The 10,675-nt window shown below is 35.0% G+C and overlaps 1 protein-coding gene across 1 annotated transcript in view; it reads left to right on the top strand.

The window, feature by feature from the left end:
* LOC106466735 (serine/threonine-protein kinase 31-like) overlaps positions 1-10,675 on the top strand; it is an 89,363-nt gene that overhangs the window by 11,919 nt on the left and 66,769 nt on the right. Inside the window, exon 3 of the mRNA XM_013927038.2 lies at positions 7,637-7,725. Within this exon, the coding sequence (XP_013782492.2) occupies positions 7,637-7,725 (89 nt within the window). The remainder of the gene's footprint in view (positions 1-7,636; positions 7,726-10,675) is intronic.

Raw genomic sequence — 10,675 nt, 5'->3', positions numbered from 1 at the left:
TCGCCCTGGCCGAGCCAATCTCCTGACATGAACCCCATCGAAAACCTCTGGGCCATACTCGACCGGCAAGTCAAGAAACAACCAAAAAACCAACTTCGAAGAGTGATCTACTCCAAGTTTTGAAGCAAGTGTGGGCAAACATCCTACAATCTAAAATTGACGAGATGATTCTCACGATGCCCTAAAGGATCAACGAACTCCATGAAGCGAAAGGAAGATCTACTAGATATTAATTAAATTATAAATATATCAATTCATGTGAATATGACTGAAAAATTTAATTTTTTCTGAAATAGTGGTGTCTATGTACTTGTGACCATGCTGTGTATATGCTACTGCAAAATCAACATACTAAAGAATAGAAGGCCAGATATTAAGATGGCTACAGAAACTTCAGGAGTATAACTTTAATAGTGTATATTGCCCTGGAAAGAATCATAGAAATGCTAATGCATTATCCTGGAGACCATGTGTTAATGAAGAATACAAACATTGTGAAAAGAGATAATAAAGATGATCAACCTGAAGTAGAACAGAATATAGTACAAGATGGGACATCCACAAATGATGATGAAGAACTAATGTGGTCCAATACTCAACTGAAAGATACTCAGGCAAAAAATAGAAGTTTAAAACCAATTTTTCAGTGGTTCAAGATTAGTGCAGAAAAATACATGTGGCAAATAATTGCTCCATACAGCCCAAAGACATACCTGGCACAGTGGGATTCAATATGCCTACAAGAAGGTTTTTTATGTCAGAGATGGAAAGATACCAGTAAACAGAAGTAACATCTACAGTTGGTAATTCCAGTCTCTATTTCAGAAACACTCTCTCATCACCACCACCTTCAAGTACCTGGACATTTAAGTGCTAAGAAGACATGTGGGAGAATATAATAATAACTATGTTGGTTTGGGTGCAGGGAATCTGTAGAGAATTGGTTTATGGATTTAGAATGCCTATGGAACATTGAATGAGCCTTGTTTGTGGAAGTGTGTCAAAGAAGACGAGAGCAACAGTCCTTCAGTTTTATGTTCTGACTGAATGGTTGAGATATACACCTGTACACTTTTAAATCAGTTAGCCATTTATGTAAATGAACATCAGAAGAAGTGGAATCAAGATCTTTCACCATTACTTAAAAGTTATTGGATGATAATACATGAAGCCACAGGCAACACACCATCATCACTGATGTCTGGGAGAGAATTCAAAGTGTCATCAGACCCTCTGTATTCATATCCTGAAGATAATCACTCAACAGAGTCTTACACAAAAATGCAGAGAGTCTAAGGAACATCATTGATGTCATACATCACTTTACCCAGGAAAGACTGAAATTAGTCAGTGGTAAAATGATAATTTACTGTCATATTAAGGGTGATAAGAGTAGATTTCATCAAGGTGATGTGGCATGGCTGGACAATCACTGTTTAAAAAGAGGATGAACTCTAAAATTTAAGCAGGTGCTAGGAGGAACTGTACTCTGCAGTAAAAAAAGAATCTAGATGGATTGGTGTTCCAACCCAAAGGTCATCTGTCATGATCTTTGGAATTACATTGGGGAGAGAATGGCCAAGTGGGTAATTTCACAGAAGAATTTGCCAGTACAAAGTGAAAGATCTTTTGAGATCTCTTCCAGATTATTACAAAGGACAGAGCAATCAATAGATTTGCTAATCCAATTATCTAGAGAACTCCCACAGTGAGGACAACAAGTGACAATAAGGGACAGTAAATCATCTATCTGCATATGATAAGCCTTTGAAGATAGTACCACCAAAAAGACTTAGTAAATGGACAGTTTAGACACAGTAGAATAAGGTATTTTTGTTAATCAAATTTGTTATTGTACTTTAATTAACACCTTTAACCCTATTGCCATGAGTATCCTTTACTGCACATGACACAAAGTTTTAGTGTCTTACATTCAAAATTTTATTAAACTACTTTTCATTTTTTATATACCAATTAGTATAGCATAATATCTTAGTTAATAATCTATATTTTAATAGTATATAAGTTTTAAGTTCTTAATTCTATAAGGCAATATTTGAAAAAATCCTGAATTTCTCCTAGTGTGACACATATGACACATTCTCTCTAGGTATCTTCTCTATTTTATCCATTACCCCTCCAATAACTGTGAAATTAAATGCAAGTTACTCATTATAAAATTGTCATTGTTCAGATAAACAATATTTTTTATAGCCTTCAGTTTTGTTAGATTACAGAGATATCAAATAGAAAATCCGACCCGACCTGTCACATCCTCTCTTTCAGGATTTGTTAATAGTTTTCTCTTACGTTTAATTATATATTACCTTAACCAATAGAAAGCCAGGGTTTTCATCTATCAAAGGACATATTATATTACATTCTGTTATTAATAATAAATTTCACTTGTAGTACAGGCTTTGTTCCCATAGGAAAGGTAAAGACTACCTTGGATGAATTTGTAATGGCTCCTGTCGCATAGTTAAAAACCCAGAAAAATTGTGATTGTTAGAGCAAATTGTCATGTTATTATTCTAGGTTCTTTGGTGCATTATTTAATTAAATAAAAATTATTTAATGCACAACTACCATTAGTATAAAAGAAGCAGTGTTAAGTGTCATCGATAGTTGACAGCAAAAAACAAAAGAATACTTTGGTAAGTACTTTATTTCTTGTTTTTCATGTTTATTCTTTATTTATTATTATAAAAGTAACTAAAATGTAAAAATAGGGAATTCTTTAGGTTAGTTAAGGTTAGATTAAGTAAACTAAATCATAATATAAAAAAAATATTTCACGAGGCACGCATGCGTGTAGCTCGTGGTTAAGGTAGTTTGATAGTGTAACATGAGCTGTACATTCCCCAAATGGTTTACAACTTCTAATGGCATGAATAGTAGTTACACATGGGGTAATTTAGATTTATTTTCATTTTTTGGTGGTTTCGAGGTCAGTCAAATGGACCAACTATGTATAGAGTTAGGGTAAAGAAAATAACAGATAAAATATAAAGTTTTACTGAAAACAAACATTTGAAATGTATTTAGGAGGTTTCAGAGATTATGCAAATGAAATTTGAGATTTTTGAGATGAATAAAAGTATTTATAATCTTAGTATGAAAATAATTTTGCACATGGACTATTCAAAACAACTACTCTATATTCAAGGACAAATATTTTTTTAGTTTATTAAAAATATTTCACTAAAAAATATTATTTTTTTTGAATGTGAAAGATGTATGATGTTTACTGAAAGACTGCCAAATTTTATGAAAATATACACACTATATTAAACGTTTGTAGTATCAAATCTATAAAGACTTTGAATGAATACATAGAGGTCACATGGTCATTCAAATTGACTGAGCTCATGTTGAGAAAGCTAATTAATAATAGAGTGATTGTAATATCTAATGGGGAATGTTAATTTCTCTTAATTGTAAATAATTATCAAATATTAATTCTGATATTTACCTCCTCACAAAATAGCTTTTCTTGACTAACACTGCCTTCCATCAGCACAAATTTTCAATGCATGTCACTAGCCTTCCACTTCTTGCTTCTGCATATTCACATGCTACTGATCATGCAGCAGCTCTCCACCAACAGGAGCACGAAACTACTCCTATCATTTGCAGCACTATCTTCACATCTGCACTCATTAATCACTTCTCAATTGTTAGTAGTACTGTACAGATGTGCTAGTTTTTATTTGCGGATCTGTCGATGTTTTCAGTTATACTACTGACTTTGTTTTTCTTTACTATTTATTTCTATTTTTGCATTTTGGTATTATGCCATGTTTTTTGTTTGTTGTTTTTAAAATTTTCTCACTTTCCAGTGTCCTTTTTTCTTTTTGAATTGTGGATCCCACTCTGTGGCAAGTGGTGCCTGACCAGGTATACTTTTTTGGGGGGGAAAATCTGCACTGTCCATACTGCGACCATACTAGTTGTCCATTTCATTGTAGCCCTTCGTACTGCGAACCTAATGTAAAATTCCAGATGCAACCAGATGTTGGTTGTGTGTATCTGTATTTTTTGCTATCTATAATCAAATAATTTCATCACAGGTTTGGGTTATGCATGCCATAGAGATGGGGTGTTCTGTAGGACTGCTAGTAGTTCTTTCTAGCAATATTTTGCTCTATAAATATGTTCATCTCGGATGATACTCTCATGGACTAACATGAGTAAAACAGGCAAAGATTGCTGCTCGTCTCTGCAGCTTTAGCACTGAGTCTCTTCCTACCATGGAACTGATGTACAATTCCAGATGTCGTCTGGTTTTGGTTGATTGACTTCATCGACGTAACAGTTATGCTTTTTAAAATAGGATTTCATGGTCACTCGTTGCACTGTCTCCAGTGATGTAGTTCTTCAGACTCTCCAATGCATTTTTCCCCCTGGAGTATGAGAGTTTTTACCACTTGCACATTTCTCACCCAGCCTCCCCACTTCAGATGATATATGGTGTAGGTTTTCTGACCAATCTCGAAGTGATTAATAAATGCAGATGTGAAGAGGGCACTGGCTACAGTAGGAGTGGTGTCATGCTTCTATTGGTGGATAGCTGCTGCATGAGAATATGCAGAAATGGGAGGTGGAAAGCTAGTGACGTGCCTGGAAAATTTGTGCCAATAGAAGGAGGCAGTGCTAGTCAAGAAAAGATTGGTCTATTCATAATGTTGTGTTTACACTTTTTACTACTTGTGTGTCCTTTTATAAATTTGGCATCTGGCAATTATACCTTATGACAACAACTACACAATAGGAAGCAATAAAACAACAGTTGTTCTTAGTTGTCTCAAAATTGTTTTGCTATCATTTTATGATTAATGTATTTCAGTTTTTTTTTTTTCATAACATTATTTCAGTTGTCTTCATACAATTAGTCTGACATATTCAGTTGTTGGTTAAAGTTTAAATGCTAAAGAATTTAAAACCCACATGCATGTGTATCCAGCATCAGGGTTGTAAATTTCACTTGAGGGTTTATACTACTGGCCTTTATAGTTTTGTGCCAAGATAATGTAATTTCACTAGGTGGAGTTACTTAGTTGTTCTAAAATTAGAAGCCATTGTAACAGATGACTCACATGTCAGTGGGACGGTAAATAGGTGGTGTATTTTCAGGTTATTTCCTTGTATATATTAGATAGGTCTGCTTAATGACAGGAGTATTGAACAGGAAGTGTACAGAGTAATCTGGGTTTGAAAACTTGATTAATTTTTATACTGTTTGAGAAGTAAGTAGACTTGACACCTTGATGGAATGTGAAAATAATCTTTATTAAGATGACAAAAAAATTTGCTTACTTGAATAGCCGAAGAGACGATCATCTTTACTTGACCTGTGAATTGATCAACAGCATTTTTCTCTAAAAATGGATTTCCTTTGAACTATTTAGGTGAATAACCAAGTAGAACTCTGAAAGTATAGAGGTTTTGAACTTTCAAGAAATTTTGTATCCATTCTGTTATGGTAGTGTCTCCATGTGACTGGTGATACTCTCACATAACTCATTGGTTGTAACATAAAAACATCACCTACTCATCTAGTGAAGAATATTACAGTTGTTGACATTTTCAACATGGATGTCAGACATCACTACAATATCTCCTTGGACAGAGTAAATATTACCTGCTATAGAGAACAAAGGCAACTAGAATGAAAAAACTTCCCAAGTAAAGAGAAACATACATAGTATTTCACATTACTAGTTGGATGCTTTGGAAAGCTAGGATCATAACATTCTTTCAGTTGCTGATTTTTCAATCAAATGTGGTTCATATATTTATCTTACCACCACTAGATAGATTAGAAAGTAAGGGTGTTAAAGCCCTTTCAGTCATTGGTTTCTCAACCAAATAATTGTCCTAACTAGTGATATTCGAGTGGTGATCACTTGAATATCTTGTTCATAAATTTTCTCAAACTCAGTTCAGTAAGTTGGAAAGTAAGGGCCGCGAAGCTCTTTCAGCTGTTGACTTTTTGGATAAACAACTGTCCTAATTATAATTGATGAAACAGCTATCATACAATATCTGGCAGATACCTCGCATATTCAGACTCTGCCCAAAAGTTTGGAAAACAAATGTGGCTAAGCCCTTTCCTAAACATTGTTGATCAACACTTTAATGGACCAACTTGTCAGAGTATCAGGTACAGTACAGACCAGTTCTGCCAGATACAAGTTGCCTCAGTGCTGCCAGCACATTCTACAACCATACCCAATCTACACACTAGCATATCTTCTGTCATCAAGTGGCTTTTCCTAGCTGTTTGTCAGGCAAACTTATAAACATCAATTATCATTGACCTTAACTACTCCATTTATTCCTGAGGACATTATAGGATGTCTTCTTGTAGGGGAGAAGTATTTACCACTCAAAGATAAGCATATTTGGCAAATAGTCAGTAAATTCTTGTTCCAGTGCTCTATACACTATCATCACACATGACAAATGTTCATCCCAGTTGGTTCTATCAAGATTAACAAACTTAGCAAGCATGTGCTTAGTAGTCTGTATTATCCATTCTTCCAAACCTAACACTTTAAGCAGCTGAGCTAATAGTTAATTGTGAAAATTAATTTCCTGATCCATGTGGATTCTTCCTATTCTCCCAACTTTGCTATCCAGTTCTTTGCCACCACATCTGTGATGGACTTTAATAGTGTATTGACCAGTGAATAAGCCTCAACCCATATCATGAAACAGTCAATAATGACAGGTATGTACTGATGACCTCTTAAGGTCTGGGAAAGGACCAACAATATCCAGGGCTATCCATTGCAGAAGAGACCCAAAAGTTTCCCGTGTCTTAGTTGGTTCTTTCCCTTGGCAGAACATACCATACAGTATTCACACCAGTGCTGAACATCTTTGAACTTAAGTGTGGTCAGAAGAACCATTGGACTGGGATTGCTTATCCTGGAGCTCCTAAAGTGTTAATCTTAGCATCCAACAACCATTGGTGAAATATCCCACTTAATGGCTTGTCTTTGCTATGATAGAAATGAATATGGTATTTTCAACTTCCACACGGTGTTCAGGATCAGGAATTCCACAAATGGACAAGATCTCACTATGTGACAAGATAGTTCATCCATGTTTCTGTGTTCTTGGATACATAACAGAAGGTAAATTAATAATTTCATTAGGTGCCTTGACTGTTATATTTCAGCATACTGCTACACTTTTAGTTGCACAGTTTGTATTCATAAAAGTGTATCATTATTGTGCAAAGACTCGGTGTCTATGATCTTGTTACCATAAGTTCATATCATCACTTTGCCTACCAACAATTAAAGAAGACAACTCATTGTAAATAAAAGAAACACTGTTATCTAAATCAAACAATAAGTATTTGCATTTGCCAAAAATTACTTTTATTGGAAAAATGTTGTAAATTATGCTTGTGTGTGCTATCTCTCTTGTGTTGTGTTTGTGGTGAAGTAATGTCCATTATTTTGTACATGCATGAAGAGGCAGAATTGCTATGCATTAGAGAAAATGTTTTATAAAATATGGTTATGTGGGTGTCAGAAATTAATTAAAAAATGTCTTTATGAAATGTGGAATTTTATGTTACAAGCTAACTTGCACTTACATTTTTGTGTTATATTTTCAGCATTTTGTTGGGAAGTTTTTTACCTGCTTTGGAGAAATAAATGGAATTTATGTAAAAGAGGGAAAAATTGGAGATGGTTCCAAAATTGCGTAAGTTGTAATTTTGTAAATTTTGATACATGTTAAACATTGATTTTTCTCAAGAGTTCAAAATATGTCTAATATTAATAATATGTGATTGTATCTGTAACAAGTTTTATTTTTTATTTTTCAAAAAATAGTGTGTATATGTATTAGCATACTGACAGACAGATTTTTGACTCAAAAATTTATGTACTTTTATTTATAAGTTGTGAAACTTTAAGCTGAACATGTACACGTTTTGCAGTCAAAGTACATTTGTAGCATTTTTTCAATAACATTAGTGCAGCATAATTTTTGGAATGTATTTTCAATTTACTGACATTAAGTACAATCGTAATGATGTAAATGAATTATTCTTTCTTTCACTTCTGTTTTACCTACCTAGATAACCACCTATAGTAAACAATATTTCAATGAAAAATTAATCTCATGAGAAATAAAAGTGAATGCTGTTTTTTTTAATCTAATTACACATTTGGTTTTGCATGTAGTCCTGCTGGTAACATGATACTTGTGTAGTATACAAGTATGCCATGTATTTTCTATCTCCTTGTATGGCTATAAGAATTTTTCAAGGTTGGTTGGCTGTTTGCAGTTTATTGGCGCAAAGCAACTAGGCTATCTGCTACAGAATTTTTCAACATTTGTGTTTTCACATAACATATTGGTCAAGAAGGTCATTAAGTTCAACTTGTTCAGGTTATCTAATGTTCTGTATTATTAATCTAGAGTACCACTTGTTGTCTTCACATGAGAAAGATAGCTGCAAGGCCACTCAGAGTATGCAAAATATTATAGGTATTTTTTATACTGGCAGTCAGGTGTTCTCTTGAGGTTATGACCTCTTATGTTTCATTGGAAATTACTAGTCACATTAGTAATTGTAGTTGCTCTTGATTCAGTCTGAAGTTAACATGTTAAGTAAGTAACAAGATTTATCCAGTCTAGACATAATCTCAACAACATTAGTCTTGTATACAATTTCACCTGAGTTAGTCGATCATGGAACAACTTCAAATCTATCTAACTCTTTAGTAATGGAGACTGTTCTTTATGCAAATGATTATTCAGCAACCCTCCAACAATAGTAGTGCAACACTACCCCATTGTAACTAGTGCCCTATCTAATCTTGCAAATGATTACCACTTCTCAATTGGCAGTCTTACAGTTCATATGTGTTTTCAGACAGATTTTTTTGCTTAATTGCCAAGTTTATAGTTTCGTTTTATGGCTGTATATCTTTTTTTCTCTCTACTGTAAATTCTTTGAATTTGTGCAGTTTTGAGAATTTTTGTTGGGGTTACACTTTTTTTTCTTGTCAACTCATCTCGTCATATATGTACAATTCCACATGACTTCAACCTCTTTGGCTGTAACTACTACAGCTGATTTATCTGCCACTTCTGTAATCGTATACTTTGTACTGCTTTGTGCATGACAATGAGTATTTGAGCTGCTTAGTTCCTCCTCCTGCCTATGATTCCTCCCAGTCACATGTTGTTTTTCGGGGGGTGTCCTTGCTTCCTTTCTCTTTGGTGGACTTATTAAATCAGCTAAGATATATTTTACATTACCTCCTGTTTCTGTAACGAGCTTTAGGGTCAGTTTTAGTGTTCCCTGAACCCCTTGGGTTATTGGGGTCCCGAGTGTAGTTTTGGGGGCCACTTAAATTCAAGAGTATGTATACCTTGACTCCAGTGTACATGGACTTCCAACACTAGTGTTCGGGGTTTGATTCCATATGGTTGAAGTAACAATTGGCCCAATTTTGCTTTGCTCTACAATATACGCACTCTTACTCCATCAGACGTGGTACAACAATGTTTTCAACTGCTATGCCCAAGATTGGAAAGTATTTCTCACAGATCCTTGAGTGCTGTGGTTATCATATTTGGTCTGGTCCTTTTTTGAATTTCCCTTCTCCTTGGATTTCTGTTTCCTGGCTTGTCATATTCTGGGTGCCCTGTATCATGTGGTGAATCATTTATCTCTGCTTGGTCAGGGGATGCACTGATTCTTTCCATGGGGACTTTTTCCATTGTTTATTCCTTAGAATTCTTCCCAGTCCTGGGGCCATTATCCAATTACCATTATGGTAGGACTTAGCAGTAGATTTGCCTGGCTTATTTTTCCTTTCTCCTTATTGATTTTCTCTCTTCTGCACATTTCCCTTTGTATTTATCACCTCGTCCTGTTCCTGGCTGCTTGTTTCCTTCTTCCATTGGAGGACTTCTTTGATGCCAGTTTGGGGACCACTCCCCATACCTTTACTGCTTATTATCTTCACTAACTGTCTGTTGCTTGTTCCAATAGAAAATCTATTATCTTCCTTCAGTCAACATTTTGTGCTCCCCTGTTTCTATGTGGGCAGTAAGTACTCCATTCATTTGCTTTGCAGGGGCATTTCTTGCATGTTTGGATCTCACTCTGTGGTGAGTGGTGCCTGACCAAGTATACGTAGTCTTAAATCTGTACTGTAAGACCTGTGATCATATACCATGCTAGATGACTGTGACGTTGAAACTCTTCCTACCACAGACCTGATGTACAATTTCAGATCCCATCAGGTGTTGGTTGATTGAGTCCATGCATTTGTTCTCTATACTTTCAAAATACAAAACACAGCACCAGATCATATTATGTGCACCATTGAGATGGAGTGTTTTGCAGGACTGCTTATAGGGAATACCTCACAGTCTTTTGCTTCATAAATAAGTTTTTCCTAGACTGTACACTCATGGACTAATATGAGTAAACCCTGACAGGAATCACTGCCCTTTTCTGATGATCCATGGCATTTGACACGTATCTTACCATGGACCTGATGCACAATTCCAGATGCTGTCAGGTGTTGGATGATGCACTCTGTCAATTTGATTGTACATTCATAAAGTTGGTTAGTAACAGACAAAATGGAAGGTTAGTTAAGTTTGACTTGTGTCAGGCATTCTAATA

This window comes from Limulus polyphemus, unplaced genomic scaffold (genome assembly GCF_000517525.1).
Source record: "Limulus polyphemus unplaced genomic scaffold, Limulus_polyphemus-2.1.2 Scaffold2365, whole genome shotgun sequence".
NCBI classification, from domain to species: domain Eukaryota; kingdom Metazoa; phylum Arthropoda; class Merostomata; order Xiphosura; family Limulidae; genus Limulus; species Limulus polyphemus.
This window is presented reverse-complemented; position numbering and strand designations above follow the sequence as displayed.